We start from the raw sequence: 26,945 nt of genomic DNA on the forward strand, positions 1-26,945 counted from the left end.
CTCCAGTCAGAGGTGCTGTGTTGGGTGAAGTACTACATTGTGAGAGGTGCTGTGTTAAGGAGAGCGCTATGTTGTCAGAGATACTGTGTCAAGGAGAGAGCACTATATTTTCAGAGTTGCTGTGTCAGAGAGTAGTACATTATGGGAGGTGCAGGATACTGACCCATCACTATGCTTAAGAGTATCCAAACCAGGCTGAGATTGCCATGCCAGATTCCAGAAATTATTAGGCACTGATTGGCAAGAGAAGAATGAGACGTGATCTTATAGAAACTTATAAGATTATTAAGGGGCACGACAGAATAGATAGTGGGAGACTTTTTCCCCTGGTTGGAGAAACTATAACCAGGGGTCACAGTCTTAAAATTAGGGGTAAGCCCTTTCACATTGAATTCAGGAAAAACTTTTTCACTCAGAGTCTATCGGGATCAGTAAAGTGTCAGGGGTGCTGTGTCGGAGGGAGCACTACATTGGCAGATTTTAGATTACCTTTACAAATTATTTACTGGGTGTTAATGTGCAGTTTTATTTTCAGCCCTCCTCCCTCCTCCAATTTCCTTGGTGTCCCCTACATTAACCTGTGCGACCTGAAGGATTGGAAGTGCTGTGCTCCCTGTCTTTGTCAATACAACCAAGTGTTGGGAACAGGTCATCTCTCAGGCACACGTCCTGTTGTTCACAATGAGGAGTTTTGTGGTCCCTTTGTTGACAATTCTTGATGGTACTCCCATAATAATAATAATAATCCTTGCATTTGATATAGCGCCTTATCGCCTCATTGGGATGTCTCAAAGTACTTCACAGTTATCACAAATAACCACTTCCTGATGGTATTCCCAAAATTGGGGGCTAGCCAGTTGTGGATAAATTAAACACAATCTCTATCACATCATGGCACCGTGTGTTGCCTATGAGTTAGTGCAACCTGCCAACCCCTAAAGCGACTTCTGTATCCAATAAAAGTATTCCTTTCAAAATGAAAATATTTTATAATAATAGAGTAATAATCCTTGCATTTGATATAGCACCTCATCACGTCTTTAAGACATCTCAAAGCGCTTCAGGGTATACTGTAAAGTGAAGTGACTATATTTTGCAGGCGAAACACAATAGACAATTGCACACAACAGTAGCCCACAAACAGTTCTGGATCGAGTTACCACATGTTTTTTTTGAAGGGATTTTATAACAAAGTGTAACAACTGGATGTAATAAGCAGTCATTTCACCTAACGTACATGAAGCTAACTGCTCTCTATAGTAAAGATGTTTTAAAAAATGCCGGAAAACATCTGGATTCTATCTTTGTACTGACCACAAAGCCAAATAAATGTCACACTCACCCCCCCGCACCCCCCACCCCCAACCAGGTTGCAAACTCTACACTTACTTACTCTACCTAGATTTGCTACATCTGTCTGAATTGTTCCCAACATTGTGTCAGCTGTATAGTTTCTTAATAGACGGTAGATGTTTATGAGCTTTTGATAACTGAAAGGGGGTCTTATCAGTCCTACTTGAGAGAGTTTGCTTTCTGACAAGCAGTGTTTAAACAAACGGTTGCATTAATGCAGCATCCTAAATAAACAGCAGAGCGGAATACCAGGAAAGATTAAATAAACAATTTTGGGGTCGACCTTTTGGAAACTTACAACATCTCTGATAATTATGTTCCTATTTGAAAGAGGATATTTTATTTTTGAAATCAGCCGTGTGCAAACTGCGGTGTCAAAGAACTCAAGTTTGTACTAAATAGTTTCAGTTCACTACAATTCGTTAAGTTAATGCAACATCCTGAGTAAAGAGCAGAACGAATTTGACATTTTCGTGCACGCTGAGATGTATTTCAGTTTTAACTTTTATTGATTGTAACGGAATTCCTCAGTTGCATTTATACACATGAATGGGATGCAGTGATTTATACCTGCTGTCATACTGAATATGAAAGTTTTTGAAGCTGTAATTAATTTAAGAGGGCACAGTATATGCATTTTAATAGAATTGCATAGAATATTACAGCAAAGATGCAGACAATTCGTCCCATTTATTCCATGCTGGTGTTTTTTCTCCAGACTAACTTCCACACCTCCTATTCCCCTCTCCTAATACCCCTCTATTCCCTTCTCCCTCATGTATACAACAAGTTTCCTGTTAAAATATGTTGATGCGTTTTCCTTTTTACTTCAACCACAGCTCACAGCAGTGAGTTTCACATTCTTGGGCAGGTTTTCTTACTACACACACATACACACACACCTTTGTTTATGTAGCAGTGAGTAGGTATCCGGTTGTTGGTCGATTGGCGGATCGCTTTCTATGGGGGTAATAATCCCTTAAAAAACGTAATAATAATAATTTGGTCACTCAGTCCACAACTGTTCGTGGGACACTGCTGTACATAATTGGCTGCTGAGTTTCGCCCACAAAATATAGTCAATTCACTTTACAATATATTCTGTTAAGCGCTTTGAGACATCTCGAAGATGTGATGAGGCTATGTATCAAATACAAGGATTATTATTATTATTATCGCCACCCTCTTAAACTCCCTTTTAGATCTGCTACTGGCTATCTTATATTATGGTATCACAAATAATATTGGTCACTCACTCCTTGGATGGCTGAGAGATATTTTTGTGTGCAAATTGGCTGCTGCATTCACCCATAAAATACAGTCACACCGCTTTACAGTATGTCATGTGAAGCTCTTTGAGACAACTCGATGATGTGATAAGGTGCTATATCAGTGGCAAGGACTACTAATAATAATGTAAATAATTCTATTGTCTCTATTGAAATAACAGGTATGTATCCTGTGTAATACAGTGTCCTTACGAAGGAAATATTGAACCAACAAAAGTAGCAGAGGTAAGAAATACAGATTATGTCACACTTATGATGAAACTCTTTGTCAGAATTGCTTTCACCGTTTTTTTTCCTCATACTTTCTTCCATCCTCTCTTCGTCTCTGAAAGGTCTTTGACTGCATGGTATTCCTTTTTTTAAAAAACCTGCATAATAGTGAGATGATACTGGCATAAGCAGAATGCAGCCTGTCTCTTTATTGGGGGTCAGCCAGTGTCCATCACCCTGCTTAAGAGCATTCAAACCCAACTGAGAATTTCAGGCCATTCCATTGCGTGTTCCTGATTGCCTGAGAAGGTTATGGGGGTGGTGATGGAACCATTAGGGTTAGGGTTAAGGTTAGGGTTAGGCAATGGTCAAATGCAATGTTGTTGGGTTGGGGGACTCCATGATTTTGACCAAGCGATGCTGAAGGATCAGCACTGAGTCAGGTAACAGTGAGTGACTTGGAGGAGAACATAACAGTGGTGATGACCACTGCTCTTGTTCACCAGGATGGTGCAGTGCATTCTGTAAACACTCCAGGAGTTTTGTTCCTGGAAGTCACCCATTGCCTGACCAAAGCGATTATTGTTCATGGGACGTGCAGAACCTGAAGTATTCTTGCTCTGAAGACTGAGGATGTGACCTGGCTTCTGCAAGCACTTTAAAACCATGTGGAAGTTTGGAAAAGTTCTAATTGGAAGCCATTTTTCCACAGTTCTATAAAACCGGCTTCTGATTTAAGATAAAATTTAGGAATTTTCCTAAAATTCTGCACTGTCGTACATTTTAAGACAATGGTCTTAAGCATTAGACCGTGTGAAATTCAGTAGTCTGATTCTATAGCTATTTATCGGAAACACAAAACTGTGTCAAAAGTTAATTAAATATATTTGAATGATATTATGCAGAGTATATAGAAGCCGACTGAATTATAAGTTGTACTGGTGTATTATGGTCCACTTATTAGTATGGTAAACTGTGTACACTTCTGGCTTCCAGTTCTGACTAGCTGGCTTCCTGCACTTGACGTGCTTGCACAGCACTCAGGTAGTGATGTCAGTGTCACTTTGCACACCAAGTGACCTCAGTGGTGTTTTTTTCTGCTCGTGTCAAATCCCTGACTGTCCAGTGCCTTGGGACATCCTCCCGACGTGAAAGGCGCTGTACAAATGTGAGTTGTTGTTGTTGCTCTTCACACACAGTGAGTGATATGGCAGTATTCAGGAATTGACATCAGCCGTGACCTAACAACTCAGAAGTGCTGACTGGCAGCCATTTTTATTTGAGCACGACTTGTTATAACTCAGGGTCTGAATTTGAGGACCCAAACTACCGCGTTATGACCGGATCAGTCTGTGCATTGGTCTGCAATAACAGCTCAAGATATCTGCTTGTTATTTTATTTTTGAAGTCAGTGAAGGAATTACGTTTAACCTTCAGGTTGCCAAACGGATGTACAGCATGGGTTGCAATGAGATTTCCTTGGGGGACACGACTGGTGCAGCGACCCCTGGAAGCCTGAGAAAACTGCTGGAAGTGGTGATGAAAGAAATTCCCAAAAGTGCCCTTGCAGTTCATTGTCACGACACCTACGGCCAGGCTCTGGCTAACATCTTGCTGGCCTTACAGGTAAGCTCAGGTAACACCTGAGGTTGATAAACACCAGACATTGCAACAGTCACTTTATCAAATGCAAGGCTTTATTTTTGAAAAATGTTCTTCAGAAAAGTGCATTGCAGTGTCAGCCATGATCCGCTATGTGAGGTCCACTTGCTCTACATAGCACTGTTCACAGAGATTAAAGTGGTGGTAGTTGTCATGGTGGTGGGGAAGGGGAGTGGGGTGGACATAGTGAGTGTAGGCAGGGAGTGGCAGAAAATGCATCTTCTTCCAGTGAAACAATTTACATCCGAAGAGGAGTTCCAGTGGGCCGATGTGACTTACTGGAAGGGGAAACAAAAACAGAAGTCGCTTCAGGCACCATTTGTAGAGAAAGAAAAGTGAGTCAACGTTTCAGGTCCACGACCCTTCGTCAGAACTGGGGCATGTTGGGAGGGAGAGGCTTTCAAGAGTTAACGGAGAGGGGGGAAGCAGGGCAAGGAAGACAAAGGAGAAAATGGGATAGAGGACGGGATGATGGGTTAAAGAGGGGTTAATGATGCAAAACAAAAGGGAGGGATTTCCATCATTCTTTGTCCTCTACCCCAGTCGATCGCGCCTTCCTCCTCCACCGACTTTCTCTCCGTCTTTCACCTCAGTGGGACCGCACTCGCCTGGGTCTAGTCCTACCTCACGAACCGCCAGCAGTACTTCTGCACCAACGGCTTTTCCTCCCGCTCTCACCCAGTTACCTGTGGAGTACCCCAAGGATCCATCCTTGGCCACCTCCTCTTTCTGATCTATATGCTCCCTCTTGAGGATGTCATCCACAGATATGGGGTACATTTCCACATGTACGCAGACAACACCCAACTCTATTTTTCCACTTCACTTTGCGACCCCCAGTCCCCTGATGTTCTGTCAGGCTGCCTGTCAGACATCAGGAGCTGGGTGAACGCGAATTTTCTTCAGCTGAATGTTGACAAGATGGATGCCATACACTTTGGCTCTCGTGAACGTCTAAAATTGCATACTTCTCATTTCCTCCACCTACCCGACTTCCCCCTAAAACTCTCCGAACCTGTACGCAACCTAGGCATCAGGTTTGACCTCCAATTATCCTTGCTCCCCCACATCCGGTCCCTCACCACAACCGCTTTCTTCCACCTCTGACGCATCGCCTGTCTCTGCCAATAGCTCTCTCCAAAAGCCGCTGAAAACCTGGTCCATGCCTTCGTCACCTCTCGGCTGGACTACTCAAACGGCCTCCTCTCCTGTCTCCCCTCCACTACCATTCATAAAATCCAGATTATTCAAAACTCTGCCACCCACATTCTTACCCGCACCAAACTCCGCTCCGGAGTTTGCATTTCTAACCTTGCATTCAAACCTACAAGCTCTGTTGACTGTGTGGCTTAGTTGTTATACTGATGCAATGCCTTAGGGAGATGTAAGCAAGCATTTCTAGAGTGGTTTTCCCATTGTAAACTCACAGGGCTTTGTGAATTTATTTAACTGCAGAGAGTGAGGTTTTCTGAGTTGCCATGGTTTGAAGGACGGCACCTTCTCCAATGCAACATTTCTCCCAGCACTGTATTTGAGTGCCAGCCTAGACTTTCGGTCTAAAGTTCCAACATGGGGCTTGATTTCACAACCTTCCAACTTAGATTGACCCAGACTGACAAATTGATAGCATTACTGGTGCTTTGCCACCAGAAAGAGCCTCCTCGCAATGTATGCTGATGTTTCTGCCCAGCACAACTCACAAGAGCCTGGGCTACCAAGAGCATGTTTACTCTATGTATATACATTGGGAACCTTGCATTCAAACCTACAAGCTCTGTTGACTGTGTGGCTCAGTTGCTGTACTCGTGCACTGCCTTAGGGAGATGTAAGCAAGAATTTCTAAAGTGGTTTTCCTATTGTAAACTCACAGAGTCGGGCTTTGTGAATTTATTTAACTGCAGAGTGAGGTTTTCTGAGTTGCCATGGTCTGTAAATTTACTGATCTTCAGAGAATAGTCCATCTGGAGAAATTCCGCCTGGGATTTGTTCCATTTAAGTAGCATTTTGCAGCTACTAGAATTTGGCAAATTCTTCAGTTACAACCTTAACTTTGAAATGAAGACTCAATTCAACAATTTGCCGAATTCTGGACGCTCTAAAATGCTACACAAATAACTTCAAGTTAGACCCAATGGGATTTTGTCAGCTCGCTGACATATTTAAAGATGAATAATATTCTTGGAGTGATCATTTCAAGTTGAATTATAGTAGTCATCTTATAACCTACTCCCGGCATCCTATCCCACCACTGTGCAGTACTCCGAGACTCTGTCCCGTGTGAAGGGGATTTTATGAATGCAAGTTGTTGTGTTTTAAGAGCTAGCCTATAATAATGTCAATCCTTGTATTTGGCATAGTTCGTGATCACGTCATCAAAACACTTCACATGATTCAATGTGAAATGGAGTGACTGTATCTGTATGAGAACCAGTCAATTTACGCAGAGCAATGTCCCCGCAAGCAGTCATGAAGTGAATCACCAAAGTGATTGGGGGATTGTTGTCAGGACTATGAACTCAAGTCGTCCTGATGTGGGGCTTGAACCCACAATCTTCTTACCCGGAGGTGAGTGCTATTTATTGAGCCAACTGGCATTAGGATAGATTAGAGTAGTGAGCTGCAGTGGAGGAGTGAACACCTGTTTAGGCTGCAGGGGGAAGAACAAATGACCTCCTTATGTGCTGGCGTTTCTTGGATTCTATGAATTGTGAATCGCTCAAGTATTATTTTGACTGTAATAGACTCTTAAGGTTGCAACGTACACAAAATCCGTTTTGTTCTCAAAGACAATGTTAATTGCGAGTTTGGTGAAAGACAGAGTGGTTTTGCGGGGACATCTGCTGTTTCGTTCGATGAAAACACAGCTTGTTACGTGAAAGCGTATTTCAAAAAGTGTGTAATATGCCTGACAACACTAAGGAAGCCTTATAGAAGATTTTATTTAAAAAGAGCAGGCCTCAAATTGAACTCCTGGCTTAAATTGCCAAGGTTTTTGTGAAGCTTTTGTGTTTCTTTCACAGCTTGCCTTCCCCAGGAGTGAAGCGGTGCTTTATAGGGGATTCAACAGGTCAGCAGATGTGAAGGAGAGAGACAAAGGTTCACCTATTCAATGTCGGTGCACATGACAGCTATATGTCTTTCTCACTGCATTCAAGTTCAGGATAGAATAGACCCTTAAGGGCTTCTGCTTTATCTATCTGTGAGCTGTTGAGCTGTATGATGGGCCTTTGCCAGATTGTCAGAAAATGATCCTTTCATTAACCCAGGACAACAGAAACACATGGCAATAGGATACGAGCAAAGGACCTGAACACTGAAAAGCTTTCGCATGAACTCAATAGCGGCCCAAACCTCCAGGCAGATTATAACTTTTTTTTGTGTGATGAGATAGTACAAATGACAGAGGAACCAGGTAGTTTGCAAAGCGGGGAGTGTAAGAGGCCCACTGTTTAACGCACTGATAGATGTGCGATGACGCAACAGTCTCCTACACCTGCTGCTATCCCCAGTCGCTCCTGCCTGAGGGGGAAGCTGGTTAATGTGAAACTGGAAACTGTATGGTAGCTGGATGGTCGTTTGGACAGTAAGACTTGCACTTGCACCATTCACACAGGGATCCGGCTGCACTGAAAACCCTGGGCGTCCAGCACTTTATCAATCAAAATGCAATTATTCAACTGGAAACAGCTCTCCATCACTCTAGGTGCAAGCCCCAGTCACTAACTCCTTCCCCATGCCGTTCCTCTACTCTGTAACTCTGTTTTGTGCATCAGTCCCAGTGGGACATTGCTTTCAGGAAATGTCAAAATTTGCAATTCCTGCGAAGGAGAAAACATGGAGAATATAGTAATAATAATCCTTGCATTTGTTACAGCGACTTATCACGTCTTCGATACATCTCACAGAACTTCACAGAATAAAGTGAATTGACTGTATATTTTGTGGGCAAAATGCGCAGCCAATTGCAGACAACAGTGTCCCATAAACAGTCGTGGATTGAGTGACAAAATTATTATTATTTATTTTTGGAGAGATTATTATCCTGGAAAAGCGATCGGCCAATTGACTAATAACCAGGTTCCAACTTACTGCTAGGTAAACAGAGGCATGTGGAGTAAGGAAACTTGTGCAATGTTTTGACCTTCCAGGACCTCTCGATTGCGAGGTGAGTACTCTGATCACGAAGCTACAGAACTTCACAATAATGAGGAAAGGTACAGGTAGCTTTCCTATCACAGCCCAGGCTTTCTCCATCTTTTTGATACTCTGGAATTAAATGCTAAGTTATTTGCTGCAGTTGACTGGCTCAGTTTCTTTTTAAAATGTGTGGACCATCGATGATTGAGCCTGTTTGGTTGCTCAATAAACATAATAATAATCTTTGCAATTGGTATTGCACTTAATTATATCAAAACATTTCAAAGCTCTTCACTGGATTTACTGTAAAGTGTAATGGTTGTTTTTTTCCAATTTGCACACAGCAGTGTCCCACAAATAGCCATGAAGTGAGTGACCAAAATGTTTTGAGGGATTGTTGGCCAGGATAGCAGGAGAATGGGGAGTGAATTAGAGTGTCAGCTTTAGACGATGTGAATGCAAAGTCCCAATGTGAGTCTTGAACCCACAACCTTCTAACTCAGCAGCAGGAGTGCTAGCCAGGCTGACAGCCATTTGGGAAAGTGTCCAAAAATGGAACAAAGCTAAACAGCCACAGATTATGCAAACGGCAGATGCGTGAAACCGTGACTAATGTTGGCTGAGTGACTTTGGACAACGTTGTCTTTTGTGCTGTTGACCTGGGGTGTCATACATTTATTTAATTAACAGTCTGAGATGAAGTTCAGCAGGAAGCGTGGAGCTCAACTCTTAGTCATGTCTGTTTCTGTCTTTGAATGCAAGTAATAACATTATTGGCATTGATGAAAATAGTAGATATAAGGAGATGTGGTTCTCAAAAATAACTTACTTCATTATAGCACCCACCTCAAAACTTCTTAGTGTTCCACAATGAAGAACTGTTAAGTATCATGACTTGTACCTACAAATGTGCAGTCACTAATGATAATAATCAGGACTACGTCTCAAAGTGCTTCACCAGGATGTATTGTAAATTGAAGTTTACTGTGTGTTATGTGGTCAAATGACCCTTTACAGTAAGATGTTGTGAAAAACTTTGAGATGCTTCGACAATGTGATGAGACATTGTATTACTTTAAAGGATTATTATTATTATTACTGTTATTAACGTTATTTTGTGTTGGCAAAGGTCACAGCCATTTGTGGTGGCGAGATCCCAGCTTGTTAGAGAACTAGCAATCCTGTAGCTTGGAGGAATATGAAAGGTCTGGTAACAGATGGAAGATTAGATCAGATGACTCATGAGGAGTCAAGCACCAGTTCAGACATGATGGACAAGTGGCCTCTTTCTGTGTTGTAAAATTCTATGCGGATAAATTTTCAACATTTCATTACAGATTTGATTGCATTGAATTTCACAGAATCACCTGCGCTATAAATGAGATGAAAATTAACTGTTACCCTTGAGGCTTTGGCTAGTACTTTGGAGATTAATCAATCCCAGCCTTTACAACACAACAGTGTTTTATGAGGAAGCTTTATATAAAAAAAAGATACATTCTTATGAGGTGTCTGAATGCTCTGATTTATCCATGGGCTTCTAGTCAGCTGTGAATCACTTTCAGACATCCTCCTAATGTGAAAGGCACAAAATGGTGCTTGTTGTTGCTGTTGATTCTGCCTAATGATGTCAGTCCGGCTCATTTGGTAGCATGCTTGTCTTTGAGTTGGAAAGTTGAAGATTCAAGCCTTACATTAAGGTTTTGAACTTGCATAGACTGACACTGCAGTGTAGTGTTGGGGGAGCACTGCATTGTTGGAAGTAGCATCCTTCGGATGAGGTGTTAGGTCCTGACTGTTTAAGGTGGATATTAAAGATTCCATTGGACTATTTTAAAAGAAAGAGAATTTCCCTGAGGGTCATGGACGACAATCCCTCAGATAAAATTGGTCATTTAATTCTTCACTATTTGCTGATATATTGCTATGTGCTAATTGGCTGCTGTGTTTGCATACAAAAACTCAGTTACCATATAGTAATAATAATAATCCTGACATTTGATATAGCACCTTATCATATCATTGAGACATCTCAAAGCGTTTCACAGAATATACTGTAAAGTGAATTGATTGTTTACTTTGTGGGCAAAATGTGGCAGCCAATTGCACACAAGTCCCACAAACAGTCGTGGATTGAGTGACCAAATTAATATTTTTTTATTACCCCTGGAAAGCAATCTTCTAATTGACTAATGACCAGGTTCCTACTCACTGCTAGGTAATCGGATGCCTGTGGAGAAGAGAAACTTGCCTAAGGTTTTGCCCTGCCCTGGAATCTAACCTAGATCCTCTCGTTTGCTCTACAGAACCCTCTACAGAACTCCACAAAGTAAACTCCACAGTAAATCTTGTGAAGTGCTTCGAGATGTGGTTCCACGTAAAAGGCATTGTATTCCATTCAAGGATTAATATTTTTATTATACTTTATAATTTAAGATAATTTAAGATACGATAATTAAGATAATCCTTGCATTTGATATAGTGCCTTATCAGGTCTTCGAGACGTCTCAAAGCGCTTCATAGAATATACTGTAAAGTGAATTGACTGTGTACTTTGTGGGCGAAATGCGGCAGCCAATTGCGCACGGCAGTGTCCTACAAACAGTCGGAGATTGAAGTGACCTATTTTTTAAAAAACAATTGAAGGAATTATTACCCACGGGAAAGCGATCCGCCAGTCAACTAACAACCGGGTTCCTACTTACTGCTGGTAAGTGTGGAGTAAGGAAACTTGCCTAACATTTCGCTCTGCCAGGAATCGAACCCAGGTCTCTTGCTGGTGAGGCAAGTGCTCTAACCACTGAGCTACAGGATGCAATGAGCAAAGGGGGGGAATATGAGGACTTTTTTTTTAAGCAGAGTGGTTTTAGAATGTGGTATGCCCTGCCTGCCTGCCTGGTGCTATGGTGGAGGTAGAATCCATATTGACTTTCAAGAGAGTATGAGATAGACATCTCAAAAGGAGTAATTTGCAGGGGTGTGGGGAAAGGGCAGGTAAATAGGACAAAATGGATTGCTCTTTCAGGAGACAGCCTGGACATAATGGGTTGAATTTCCTTCTGTGCTATAAACATTTAACATCAAGCCTTATTTTTGACATAGGACCATTATTTATGGTCTCTCCATTGAAAGAGGAGTTGCGTAAAAGAATCGCTCTATAATCTGCCCCTAGCTCTAACGTGATTTTTTCTATGGTTCCCAAAGGCAACATTATGGTGCTGGACCACTGTACTTTTTCAGCTTAGTCCTCAAGATTGTTAGATGTAATCAGTAAGCCTCGTAATGTGCAGCATCCAAAGTAAAAACAGCAGCTGCAGATTCAATTAAAGGCCCTTCAAAACTCGGCAGCAACATAAAGTGACAGGCTACAATTAGCTTCCATATTTAATTGTACGTTGGGTCAAGTGGCTCCTGAGGAATGCTATCTGTCCCGGAGCACATCTTAATTCATGGTATGTGTGCCATTATGGCAAATTCTGGCCAAATTCTCACAGGAAACTGAGTGTAAGGGGATAATGGAAATCTGTCCAAACTGAGCCCCGTAATTGTGAACTCAAGAAATGTTTTGTGTTTGTAACTGGTGATACATTTCCTTTCTGTTATCAGAATCATTTCTTTACACACAGGGTTGTGCAGGAATGCACGGACACAAATGCATGGATGCAGATCGAATGGGAACTTTAACAGGGAGATAAGAAAGCTATTAATAATAATAATACTTGCATTTGATGTAATATCTTTCACAGCGGGAGGACGTCTCAAGGCACTTCGCAGAAATTTACTGTAAACTGTGGTGATTTGGGATTTTTATGAACACGGCAGCCAATTTGCACACAACAATATCCCACAAACAGTTATGAAGCAAATGACCAATTTTATCTGGATGATTGTTAGTCTGGCTAACGTAAGAAACTCCCTTCTCTTTTCAAATAGTGCCATAGGATCTTTAATATCTACTTGAACAGGCAGACAGGACCTCAATTTGACATCTTGAAAGACTACAATGCAGTGCTATGCAGGCACTGCACCAGTATGTTAGCCTAAATTGTTAGATTAAAGCACCGATGTGGGTCTTGAACCCAACTACTGACTAAAAAAAAGAGTGCTAACCAACTGAGTCAGGCTGACAAAGAAAGCAACAAATCAGGAGCAGGGAGGGAAGAGAGAGAGAAGGGAAAAGTAGAAACAGAGAGAGGGAGAAAGAAAGCAAGAAATAAAAAGAGAGAAAGAAAGAGGGAAATAGAAATAGAGGAATAGAAAGAGAGAAAGTAAGTGTGGGTATGTGGGTGGTTATTGAATGTGTTAAGACATATGGAGAAGACAGGAAAATAGCATTAAAATAGCAGCTGTGTTCTGATAAAATGGTAATACAGTCTCAACAGACTCAATGACCTTCTTCCTATTTTCTGACATTCAATGATCCATTAGTGAGAACTTGAGTAACACTGAAATAACAGGAAATGTTGAGCCCGAATTTCACTTTGAGTTAGGTTGTATTCATTGGCAGTGCTTATTAGAGATTAAGAAGAAAATCTGCTACTTTTTGACAGGAAATCACAAACAAACGAAAATCTAAAAAATAACTGATTTAAAAGTCAGAGGAGCTATCTCAGAGAACTCTGTATTCTTGCAGAATATGTATTTCCACAGAATAGAGTCCTGTTTTTCTTCAGGACTCTATTGAATGACCATTTTCCTATTTTCTGACATTCAATGATGCATTGGTGAGAATTTGAGTAACACTGAACTCTTTTGAACGCTCTTGTTATGGGAGGACCTCAGATTGAAATTGTTCTTCGGCTGAGGAGCTAAACAGAATTCCTATCTGCCTGTTCAGGTGGATGTTAAACATCTCATGGCACTATTCAAAAAAAATCTTTTGAATAGTTTCTCTTTTGAACTGTTTCCCACAGTGTCCTGGGCAACAATCCCCCAAGTTATTCACTTCATTTCTGTTTGAGGGACATTGCTGTGTGCAAATCATATTGAGTTTGAGACCCTTCTCACCTTTAAATGCCTCCATGGTCTTGCCTCACCCTATCTCTGCGACCACCTCAAACCATACCTTGGTTGCTACCTTCACTCAGCAGACACAGGCCTTGCTTTGTATCCCCCGCCCTACCCGCCCTAACAACAAGCCATCGGCAGTCATGCTGTCAGTCTCTCTGCCCCAGCTCTCTGGAACTCCATCCTGGGGTCTCTCTGACTTTCTCCCTCCCTCACTAAGTTCAAGTTCTGTCTCAAAACCTACCTCTTTAACTGTTCCTTTAGTCATCTTTCCCTTCCTCACCCACTGCTCGGATGGAACTCGAGGATTGTAAATCGCTTTGGGACATCCTCTGGAGTGAAAGTCGCTATATAAATGTAAATTTGTATTAAATTATAAGACAAGGTGCCATCTGGCTGTTCAGATTCATGTTAAAGATCCCACAGTACTATTTAAAAAGAGTAGGCTGTTTCGCCCAGAGTCCTGGCCAACCATCCCCCAGATAAAAATTAATCATTCTCTTCATGGCTATTGGTGGGCCAGTGCTGGGTATAAATTGGCTACCATATTCGCTTACAAAACGCACAGTCGCTACACTTTACAAATAAATCCTGTGAAGCACTTCAAGAAATCCTTCTGATATGAAAAGCACAATGTCTAATTCAAGCAGTATTATTTAATGATTGAAATTCAATCAGCTTGGTTTCAAGTTAACTTCAGTAAATAATTCACTGTATAAGAACAACAAACAACAATAAAATTACAAAACAGCAAAAGTAATCATGAGGTAAACAATAATAAGTTATATTTATATAGCGCCCTTCACGCAGGGTAGCATCCCAGAGCTATGGTTATTGAACATGGTGAGGACTCTATAACCAAATCGTTGAGTGTGTGAAGTTATACTCGTATATTGCTATTGATGCCTTTACAAAGCTGACGGACTGAGATTTCCCACGCATGCACCACCCACGAAAAGTTCTGGAAGATCCTGATTAAGAATGCCATGTTACCACTGTTCCCCATTAACTGCCCAATAGCCTCATTGGAATCTTCACTGCCAATTGGAGAATGCAACATGAACATTGCTTGTGTGTTAAAGACTGCGCCAGTGGTTTACGATGGAGATTAAAACAAACTCAGGAACCCTAACAACAACAAATTACAATTGAATTGCGCCTTTCACATTGGGAGGATGACCAAGCGTGAAGGATTTACACCCGAGCTGAGGGTTGGGATCAGGAGGGGAAGAAGACAGGGTGGGGGTAGGAGGGTGACCGAAGGCAGTCACTGATCAGTGAGTCAGGGACTAGTGGGCATCAATTTAAAATAGTAAACAAGCAAATAGGCAGGTTAGGAGAATTTTTTTCATGTCCAGAGTAGTTATGATATGGAATGCCTTGCTGGGAGCGGTGGTTGAGGCAGAATCCATATTGGCTTTCAAGAGGGAACTAGGCAAATACATTAAAAAGAGTGAGCTACAGGGATATGGGGAAAGGGCAGGTAAATGGGATCGAAAGGATTGGCCTCGAGGGAACTGGCACAGTCACGATCGGCTGAATGTCTTTCTTCTGCCCCGTAAATTTCTATGGTTTGACGTTTTTTGTGCAAGAATTTTTAATTTCATTTTTTGATGGGGAAAATAAATAATTGAGACCTTGTAGGAGTTGGAAAGTATTTCGGAGCGCAATTCATCTGGGTCACCCAACTTCGTGCAATTAGAGCCTGAACTTTGTTCGAGTGACAGAGTAAATTACCGGTTCATGTTTACACTACACAAACTTGTGCCTAGTACAATATCCTATGCTGCTGTAAGTGAAAGCAACGCCCGGAAATATGGAGTACAAACCAGACCTGGTCCATATTCTTTTGCCAACGCAAACATCAATTAAAGCCCAGAGTGAGAGAAATCACATGGGGTACTGCTTGTAGATCCACAGTTCAACAGAGTCAGCAGTTTTGGTAATTGCTGGCAAAGTGGTCCTCCAGTTAGGATATTCAGCAAGAACTGCCCTGTATACTTTAACACTGATCCTTGATAAAACAAACATAAAAAGTTGGGGTCATTTGAAGGCTGCTGCGTTAATTTCACTTCGCTCTAGGATCTGTGACATCTGGCTCAGTAAAAAGAACTTGAAAAACATCTCCCTACAGTCTCATAGCAATAAAACGGACATGTGGCAAGCATACCGACGTGCAGAATCGTTTAATCTTTTGTAGATTCCCAGAGAAAATTGCACACGGGCTGATAACGTTTACCGTGAAATGCACAGAAAGACTTTCCATCTCGTTGCAAATAACCCACAGGGAATGGAAAGCCTTTATGCCTTTGGATTTCTCGAGTGTGGTTGTAGGGAAAGTGAATGCACCTGCATGACATGCTTTCATAGCTGATGCCTGATTCCATTGTTTAAGACTCGTTTAGTTCCTTGCAAATTTGCTTGTCTTTCCCACCGCAAGCCTTCTGTAACTCTGCGTCCACGAAGGAAATTCTTTAAGATCCACATAGCTTAAGAATGTCATGTGAAGTTTCACAAGCAGATAATTGTGGAAACGAATGCCTCTTTGGCATTGGTTAGTCATGCAGTAAATGTACCGTTATTAAAAGCAGGCTGAGAACTCAGGCTTCAACTGATTCTCTCCTTGTCAGCAGCGAGTGAAAATAAAATGAACATCTGTTTCATATGTACAATTATAAATGCAATTTCAAAAGGTAATATTGAGATTAAGCAGAACATGGGGTGGGGGGGGAGAGGGAGGGTCAGTTCAGCAATGCTTTCTATATTTATCAGATTGAATATAATAATATAACAATCCCTACGTTCAGTGTAGCACCTTTCACATTGAGAGGACGTCTCAAAGAGCTAAAAAGGATATTCCGTGAAGTGACTATTTTGTAGGTGATTATGGCAGTCAACTTATAAAAATAATAATAACCCTTGCATTTGGTATAGCTCCTTATCACGTCTTCGAGAAGTCTCAAAGCGCTTCACAGAATATACTGCAAAGTGAATTGACTGTCAATTTTGTGGGCGCAAAGCGGCAGCCGATTGCGCACAGCAGCGTCCCACAAACAGCCATGGATTGAAGTGACCAATTTATTATTAGTAGATTTTTGAAGAAATTATTACCCCCAGAAAAGCATTCTCCCAATCGACTAACAACCGGGTTCCTACATTCTGCTAGGTAAACAGAGGTGTGTGGAGTAAGGAAACTTGCCCAACATTTCAAGCACAACAATGTCCCACAAAGTGACTATTTGGGGGATTTGTGGGCCATGACACTGGGAGAAACATCCTTCTCTTTTTGAATAGTCCCAGGGGAATCTTTAACATCCACCTGTTCGGGCAGACTGGACCACGGTTTAACGATTCATCTAAAGGACGTCACTTCTGAAAATGCAACACACCAGCAGTAATGCAGCGCTTGATAACCACTTGAATCAAGCCTATACCTCAAGCACAACTTGCTGTTCTACATATTTAAAATGAAGTTTTTTTTTCATTTGTATTAGAGACACTTAAAAGTGAAGTATAAAATCACAAAACCTGCTGAATGGGGAAATAAAATAGTGTGAAACCCATTCCAAAAGATTGTGTTACATAGCAAAAGGACAAGAGGGGAGATTAGGAGATTTTTGTTTTACGCAGAGAGTTGTTACGATCTGGAATGCACTGCTGAAAGGGTGGTGTAAGCAGATTTAATAATAACTTTCAAAAGGGAATTGGATATATACTTGAAACAAAAAAAGTTTGCAAGGCTGTGGGGAAAGAGCGGGGCAGTGGCACTAAGTGAATAGCTCTTTCAAAGAGCGGACACAGACACGATGGGCTTCTGTGTAGCATTTTATTATTCTATAGTACGTGCAATGCAAATATCCCCTCTTACCATTTTCCTGGAAGGGGGAAATTAAGCAGGGTTTCCTTATAACTGATCTGGCTGCAAGGTGACGGAATTGACAACAGAATGGCGGAACTGAGTTAGCCCTTTGTGGTGATCTCAGTGGACCGTTTTTTGAACCAGGCTAGTCCGCAGCACTCCAGGGCATTGCCAATGGCAGGCCAGCCTGCCTGGCTCATCGGCAGGACTTGGACGGGCAGACCTGGGAGCAGGGATTCTTCCCATTCGGCTCCTGTTAACCCTGCAAGTAAAAGCTCCACGAGCAGCCGATTAATAATAGTAGTAACCTTTGCATTTGAAATAGTGCCTTATCTTGTCTTCGAGGCATCTCAAAGCACTTCACAGAATTTACTGTTAAGTGAATTGATTGAATATTTTGTGGGTGAAACACAGCAGCTAATTGTGCACAGCAGTGTCCCACAAACAGCTGTGGATTGAAGCGACCAATTTATTATTAGTAGTTTTTTTGAAGAAGTTATTACCCCCGGAAAAGCAATCTCTCAATCGACTAACAGCCGGGTTCCTAAACGTGCTAGGTGCATTTGTAGGAAAAGTCCTTTTGGGAAGCTTGCAGAAAGTGCTTTCAATGTATTCTCTTCGTTTTTTAGCTGGTTAAACTTCAGCAGTACCTCAACACACACTCTAGGGACCCCAAGCCTTGGCTCTTGCCAACCTGTGCCCAATACTCTCTGGAATTAGATAGGCAGTATGCATCCTTGCAGTGAGAGCAGGCACATTCCATTCCAGATTTGGAAATTCCCGTGTGTAGACGGCATACAGATAGATGTGAAACTCTCAGTCTGGTTTGGTTACTTTTAAGCATGGTGATTGAGTTCCGCATGTGTCAGACACCCGGATGACAAACATGCTCATGTTTCTCATTGTACTTAACATTGGCAACATCATTTATTTTGTAAAGCTTTGTTTTCCTTAAGCTGGAAATATGTTTTTTTTTCCATATTGTTTCATTAGCCTTTTCGCTAGTGCCTGAATAATTCATCTTGACGTTTACCACAAAGCTACAAAAATGAGCTAGTGGTTTTGGACACAGCACTTGATGTAAATGATAGAGTTTCATGGGAAATAGCAAATGTGACTTCTCAAATGTTAATAGCTAACTGGCTACTTGTTGGTCCAAAATTCAAGCAATCATCGCACCACAAATTACTCGCACATGTAAACTGGTGCATTGCAAGCTGACCTGTGCTTAACACAGTTTTCATTTTAAAGGGTCATCTTGTTGAAAGCCGTTGGAAGGATTTATAACTCAAACAACAATCTGGGTTCAAACATTATGGGCCTGCTTTCAAGACTTGTGTGTGGCAGGTCAAAAGTTTTATTCTGTGTTGGGTTTTTTTTAGATCACGAATTGCGCATTTTCATTTTTTATTAAACATTTATTTTTGTACTTCTATATTCTAAGGATTTTTTTTTAAAAAGTAGGAATTTGGAACGCTGACGTTATAGACCTGGACTCCGTTGTAGTGAAATACACACCAAAAAAGGTCATTGTAGTCCATCTAGTTGGTCTAAAAACAAAAGCAGATTTTGGCGCTATGTGTCTCATACCCTCAGATGAATTTTTGGCTCCAAGGCACTATTGCAGATTGACTAGGCTTGTCTGTCTTGTCAGCATTTGGAGGAGCAAGCCAGTCACTGGGGCTGGGATTCTTCCCACTCCACATCTATCCTCTTTGGAAGCCCAAACCTTAATGTACAACGCGATCCTAGGTAAACAAGCAGTGGGAAGCTTCCCGATGTTTGCAATACCATGCTGAGCGGTTTAAGATAGTTAAGTGATTTCTTTGTCATATAGCTATCTAATATCCCTGTGCTTTTGTTCATGACAGAGTTGGCCTCTTTTGCCTACTTTAATAGTCTATCCCTCATGTTTACTACAATGATAATAATCCTTGCATTTGACAATAGCATCTCATCACGTTGTTGAGACGTCTCAAAGCGCTTCACAGAATATTCTGTAAAGTGGATTGACTGTATATTTTGTGGGTGAAACATGACAGCCGGTTGTGCACAGCAGTGTCCCTCAAACAGTTATGAGTGAGTGACCAATTTTATTTGGGGATTTTTATTTGGGGGAATGCTATTACTGTATTCTGCAAATATATCCCCTAACTGTGTTGAAGTGTTTGCAAACTTTGAATGTTAAATCGTAACAGGTAGGTCATTTGCTTTTTGGTGCAATCGACACCTACTGTACTATTTCATTACGACATGGGTTCGCTTATAACACAATTGGGATGTTATGCCAAAAATGGGGGCAGAAAGCTGATCAGTTCCATCGATGTGTTTCACTTTGGCACATTGAACTCATGTAAACTAGGCTGACAGATCAATGAGGGTACCCTACAATCTGCTAAATTAAATTAGTCATTCACTTCACTGCTGTTTGTACGACATTGCTGTGCCAAATTGGCTACAAAATACACAGTCACGCACTTCACAGTAAATCCTGTGAAATGCTTTGATATTTGCTCCAATGTGAAAGATGCTATATCAAATGCACACACTATGATAACAATGAGCTAATTAACACATCTTAAGTTGCAGTGTTAACTTAGCGATCTCTAAATTGAAGTCTGTGTTTAATCAACGTGAAGCTAAATATCTGATACAGATTTCAAAATCGTACATGTGGAGATAGTATCAATATCAAACCCTTCTGTAATAAACATCTTCGATATATTAGTGACAATCAGCATTTCTCACAATAATTCAGTTTCTGTTTGTGTGTGTAGGAGAAAAAATTAGGAGCAACATCAAATTAATGTGCGCATCAGTGCTTACTCTGCTCTCCACTAATATAGCCTCAAGGAAGGAATCCGGCGTCTAGACTGTGCTGAGTTTTGCAACTATAAACCAAATTTAGCAGTTGGGTTTGGCTATTCAGGTGAAGCACAGTGTATTTCTGGATATCCCTTCGTTGCTTCTTTCCTCTCAATTCAAAGTGTCACATCCTGTGCCTGGTAGATAGTGTTAAAAAATATAGCGTTGGATATGTAAGCATCCGAAATGTTGTCTGGGGTGTAGGGTGCTATATAAATGCAAGTTGTTGTTGTTCGACCACATCAGTACCACTTTAAACCAGTAGGTGTCTGGATGTAACTGGAACCAAGTGCTTCACTTAGTTCAACTTGTGGGCCAGAAGTTTGTGGGCTTAAGTCCTATGTAAGAACTTTTAACTCGCAGTCCAGGCGGACACTCCATTGTAGTGAGACTTTCCTCCATGTAATTTGGGCGTTTACTTCATGGCTGCGTGTAGGACTTTGCTGTGCGCACAAATTGACTGTGTCGTTCTCCTACAAGTACAGTCACTAAACTTGACAGCATTTTCCTGTGAAGCTCTTTGCGACATTCCAGCAGTTATAGGCATGATGTCAAATTGTTATCTCGTGCATCACGAAGGGAGACTGATGCAAGGTGAAGCTTGCTCTTCCTATGGAACCGATTCAAATCAGGATAGTTCATCAGGGCAGCAGTTTCTGCACACTGTATAAACATTCAGGAGGGAGGACATTCACATAGCTCACCCGTGAAGCAATCCCAAGTGGTTCTTTCATAACGTGTTTACTACTTGCAGAAAAACTATACACTTTTGGAAATTAAATAATAGGGACAATTTTTTTTAAGGAAGTTCAGTGTCACTTTTGTTTTGAAAAATGGACAACGTTGTGCAAAACAGGCAAATATTTATTTAATCCAAAAGCAGGCATTTTGTTGCATTGCTTCAGTGAATTCTTTAGGGGCTGCTTAATGCAGAACCTTATCCTGGAGCTCTGTTCCGTCATTTAGTGAAGCTGTCTTCAAAGTTTCTCCCCATCCCCCCCACTTATGATTTCATGGGTTACAAGCAAAGCGAGTCCTCACAATCTTAGCCCGGCTACTGTTTCTGAAAGGAACACCCACGCATCTGCTTATTTTCACCGATCTTCAATTGTGTACGTTTGTTTCTGAGACATCATTGTAGGGTCATTGTCGCAACAGTAAAGCATGTTAGAGGCGCCCCTCTGTGTTTGTATATAGAGGAGGGAGGGGGGCGTGGGGAAGATGCAATGACAGGCTCAGTGACCGAGAGCTTCAATGGGTCAATCGTCCAACCCGACCGCAATTGCAAGTGAATTATTTTCAATCAGTTTAATTTTTCTAGTTAAGAGATAAAACTGTTAAGACTGTGACATGCAGCTTCAGCGCTGTGAGTGTTTTCCTTGTTCCTACTGGACATTCAAACTATTGGGTGGCTGTCTGAAATCTCCTTTGTGCTATTTCACTATCCTCCCATATTGCTTTTTATTATTTCTGCAGGAAAACTATTGTCCTTGACATTAGAAGTGGTAAGGTTACATGCAATGTAATCTGCGTTGCTTTTCTGAGGGCCCTAGCTCAGATCAGTTTGTAGCACTCTAGAGTCAGAGTATTGTGGGTTTAAACCCCACATGGGAACTTTGAACCTATAGCCTCGGCTGACACTCCATTCCATTGCTGGGGGAGTATACGTTGTAGGAAGTGCCGTGCTTTGGATGAGATTTTAAACCGAGAACCTGATGGCCTGATTAGGTGATTGTTAAAGAAAAACAAACGGCACTATTCAAATAGAGAAGGGAGTTTCTCCCGGTGTCCGGGCCAACAATCCCCCAAATAGAATTGGTCATTCACTCCATTTGCTGTGTGCAAATTAGCTGTGACGTTTGCTTACAAATGTGCAGTCACCAGTATTGACAGTAATACTCTGTGAAACAGTTTGAAACTTTCAAATCCACTATAAAACGCAATCAATACACTTTACAATGAATTGTGTGAAGCGGTTTGAGACATCGTCATGTTGAAGATGGTAGTTATTTGCAACACCAGGACCCCACCAACGGCCCTGAGGAGAACGAGCAATTAATTTCAATTGTTTTGTCTTTTCGAATAAAAGCACAGCTTTTTAATGTCCACCTGAACAGGAGAGACAGGATCTCAGTTTAACGTCTCAGCTGAAAGACAGCACCTATCATAAATCCTACAGCACTGAAGGAGGCCATTCGGCCCATCGTGTCTGTACCGGCTCTTTGAAAGAGATACCCAATCAGTCCCACTTCCCCGCTCTTTCTCCATAGGCTTGCAATTTTTTTTCTTTTCAGGTAAATTTCCAATTCCCTAATGAAAGCTCTTATTGAATCTGTACCTCCAACAATGCAGCATTCCTCAGCACTGCACTGCAGTGATGTCAGCCTAGACTGTGAGCTCAAGTCTCAAAGTATGGCTTAAATCCACAACTTTCTGAGAGTTCTCCCAACTGAGCCGGGTTAGTAATAAGCGATAAATTAAAATAACAGTTTTTATTTAGTGGTTTCTGAGTGTTCAACTGTGCAGAGGCGATCGTCTCATTTGGTGGAACACTATGATTTCAGTCAGGTTATAATGAGCTATAATTTAGTTGGCTCTTGTTGATTTCCAGGATGCTGGTGTTGATGGCAACATCTGACAATCCCTTTTCTAGCACATCAAGGAAGAGGATGTGCTTGTCTAATCCCTTCTCCTCTGTGAATATAATTGTGGGTTTGCTGTAGTTAATGGCAGTGTGAATACATTTATCCCGTCTCCGCATCAGTGTTTCAATGTACTGGGAAAGGTCTCTCTGATGTTTTTTTTCAAAGAACGAACTAGAGTGTTAGACCAATCCCAACAAGTTGCACACTAGCACTCTAGTTCGTTCTTTGAATAGATGGATGTGGACCGGAGGTACAGTCAAAGAAATAGATTTTGAGGAGGGTTTTGAAGGCAGGGAGAGAGGATAAAGGGTTAAATTTATAGAAAACCTCAGTCAGACCACATTCGGAGTATGGTGTCCAATCCTGATCTCCAACTATAAAAAAGGATATAGCAGCAATGGAAAGAGTACAGATTAGATTTTCTAGGATGATACCAGGCCTGGCAGGTTACTAATATCAGGATAGATTGGATAGATCAGGCCTTTTTTTGTTAAAGAATAGATGTTTAAGGGGGAACCTATTAGAAGTGTTTAAAATTATAAAAGGATTTGATATAGTTAACATAAATAGGCTGTTTCTCCTGATTGGGGAGTCTGCCAAGGGATACAAGTATAAGATAGCGCACCATGGGATCTAAAAGAGAACTTAGAAGGAATTGCTTCACGCAGAGGGTAGTGAGATTGTAGAATTCGCTGCTTGAAGCAGTGGTTGGATCAGTTAATATAGGTGATTCTAGATCTTCACAGGAGGGAGAGAGAAATACAAGGAGGGAGTAGGGAATTGGTGGAGACTTGCGTGGAGTATAAATAGACTGGTTGGGCCAAGTGGCCGGTTTCTGTGTTGTACATTCTTTATAATGAAACTATATGCGTTTGGCTGTAGACTGCATGAGGTCCAGGCCCATGGGATAGCAGCAATGTATTGGAGTAGATTAGCAAATAGTGATTTGGTAGGAAGCAATGAGCAATAGTCCATGGAGCCACGCGGCTGAGAGCCAGTTGTTAGTGGTAAGCCACAGGGGTCAACACATGAACCACCTTTATTTATAATGCTTATAAATAATTTGTACAATGATGATGGCTATAGATGTCTAAATATGATTGTGTAATATCAACAACAACAACTTGCATTTATGTAGCGCGCTTCATGCAGCGTTGAGTCTCAGAGTGGTTAACAGTGGCGGAGCCTGACCCGAGCTGGGGAGGAAGGGGAGGTGACCGTAGGAACGGTCGAAGAGGAAGGTATTTAGGTATGATCTGAAGATGGGTAAGGAGAATGCGAGGCAGGGATTTAGTTGGGGAGTTCCAGAGTTGGAGGTAGGAAACCATAACATTTATTTCATAAAACTTGGTAGTAGAATATAATTGATCTTGAATCCCGTTAGTGGAGATTACCTTTGCAGCAGTTTAGCAGTGCCATCTGCTGTCTCATTCAGTATGTGCAATGTCGGCTTCAATATGAGACACTGGCTCAAAATATAATGGATTCCTCAATCCCTGCAAAGCTTGATTTTCAGCAAAACAAAACTGGTTACACTGGGAAAAGATAGGAATACTCTTTTAAATCTGTGCTATGTTGATATAATAATAGTAATAATAATAATACTACTACTAATAATTAATAATAAGCCCTGCATTTGATCTAGCAGCTTATCAAGTCTTCGAGACATTTAAAGGTGCTTCACAGAATATACTGTAAAGTGAATTGATTGTATACTTTGTGCGCGAAAAGCGTCAGCCAATTGTGTACAGCAGTGTTCCACAAGCACTCATGGACCGAGTGACCAAATTATTATTACTTATTCCTACTTACTGCTAGGTAAACAGAGGCGTGTGGAGTAAAGAAACTTGCCTAACATTTCGCCCTGATGGGAATCAAACCCAGGTCCTCTTGCTTGCGAGGCAAATGTTCTAACCACTTGGTAAAAGTTACAATGTTGTAGGTTCTCAAAATTTGTGACTACCTTCAGTCTGAGCCCACTTTTATATAATTTCTGTTTATATTAAGCATACTATAGAGCAACCTCTATTATAATGTGATGGTTATGTACGTGTTCAGTAAATGAGTTCAATATCAAAGAATGTGAAAAAAATGTCTGACTTCCAGCATCACGTTGCTGCTCAAATCACTTCCTGAACGAAGTTACATCAGTAGCATTTTGTGCACAGTGTGCAGAAAGTTGCGCTTTCAGCCACTACGCCATGAATCTCTGGACCACTCTCCCTCAATCCTTCCACCTTGCCCCCTCTCTCCTCCTTTTCAAGTCCCACCTGAAAACCATCCTTTTCTACCGTGCTTATAGTCACCACCCCTCCCTCGGCTCGGAGTCAGGCTTCGCCTCTGTTAAGTGCTCTGAGACATTACCTTGCATGGAAGGTGCTATATAAATGCGAGTTGTTGTTATTGTAAGTGCCTTTTTGGCCTCACTTTGAACATATCCAACCTCTATCGTCTCTGCTAAGGTGCACAATGCAAGCTATCAACTTAGTTCACTTTGATTGTCCCTAACAACAGCTTGTATTTATATAGCGCCCTTCATGGAGGCTAACAACTCGGGGCGCTTAGCAATGGCAGAGCCTGAAACCAAGCCTTCGGGAGGAGGGAGGTGATCCTAGGCAAGCTCAAAGAGTCGCACAAGGCGGAGGGATTGAGAGAGAGAGTGCCAGAGTTCTCAGTATAGTGGCTGAAAGAAGACATCTTAGCATTGGAGCTGTATCCTTTCTAATGCCAAGATATCTCATGCAGCAATCAGAATGTTGATCAGCAATCAGAGTTTACTCTCATTGGGATCAAACCAATTCCGTGTACATATTTCATACTTTGTGAACCACCCCCACCCAACTCGGGTCCTAATCTCCGACTGTTCAGATGCTCCCGACGTGAAGGGCGCTTTGCAAATGTAATTTTGTATTGTATTTATATTGTGGCCTTTGTCCACCACAAAAACCACCATGCGATAAATACTCTACAATAGAGAAAATTACAAATTTACATTTGTATAGCGCCTTTCATATCAGGAGGATGTCCTAATACTCTAGTAGTATTAACAATCGTTACTGTACTCATGCTTATTATTAATCATTGTTACTGAACTTACATCTAGAACATCACATACTTCGGACTGTCTGACACTTCCGATCCCATTCTGCAGTAGATGGTCTGTCAAACCAGTTCATCGCCAACAGAATGTATCCTAGTCACTTTGTGTTCTTTTATGCAGATGGGGATCTGTGTAGTGGACTGCTCTGTTGCTGGACTTGGTGGCTGCCCTTATGCTAAAGCTGCTTCCGGGAACGTTTCTACAGAAGACGTAGTATACATGCTCAACGGCTTGGGCATCCATACAGTAAGTTTATCGATAATATTGATAAATTACTCCTATGTTATCAAAGAATGATTCTGATGAAGAGAACCCTTTTAATCTCTGAAAATACCAAATATTTTTGTGGCGTCCTGCAGCTCAGTGGTTAGAGCACTCGCCTTGCAAGCAAGAGACCTGGGTTGGATTCCCGGCAGGGCGAAACCTTGGGCAAGTTTCCTTACTTCACGCGCCTGATAATAATCCCTCAAGAAAAAAGAAAAGCAATAACATTTGGTCACTCAATCCAAGACTGTCTGTGGGACACTGCTGTGCGCAATCGGCTGCCGCGTTTTGCCCACGAATATAGTCAGTACACTTTACAGTATATTCTGTGAAGTGCTTTGAGACCTCTAGAAGACGTGAAAGGGGCTACATCAAATGCTACAACACTAAGATTTCATTTATCTGCAAGGATATTTTATAATGCAAGGATTATTATTATATATAGTCCTGTAGCTCATCAGCAAACAAGACCAAAGGCTTATTATTTAGTTCACTTTACAATATATTTTGTGTGGCGATTTGAGACATGTCAACGATGTGATAATCCACCATAT

The 26,945-nt window shown here is 41.5% G+C and overlaps 1 protein-coding gene across 1 annotated transcript in view; it reads left to right on the forward strand.

Annotated features, from left to right (window-relative positions):
• hmgcll1 (3-hydroxymethyl-3-methylglutaryl-CoA lyase-like 1) overlaps positions 1-26,945 on the forward strand; it is a 54,581-nt gene that overhangs the window by 21,190 nt on the left and 6,446 nt on the right. Inside the window, exons 6-8 of the mRNA XM_007894065.2 lie at positions 2,804-2,867; positions 4,290-4,478; positions 26,248-26,373. Of these exons, the coding sequence (XP_007892256.2) occupies positions 2,804-2,867; positions 4,290-4,478; positions 26,248-26,373 (379 nt within the window). The remainder of the gene's footprint in view (positions 1-2,803; positions 2,868-4,289; positions 4,479-26,247; positions 26,374-26,945) is intronic.

Source organism: Callorhinchus milii, unplaced genomic scaffold (genome assembly GCF_018977255.1).
Source record: "Callorhinchus milii isolate IMCB2004 unplaced genomic scaffold, IMCB_Cmil_1.0 Scaffold3, whole genome shotgun sequence".
Taxonomy (NCBI): domain Eukaryota; kingdom Metazoa; phylum Chordata; class Chondrichthyes; order Chimaeriformes; family Callorhinchidae; genus Callorhinchus; species Callorhinchus milii.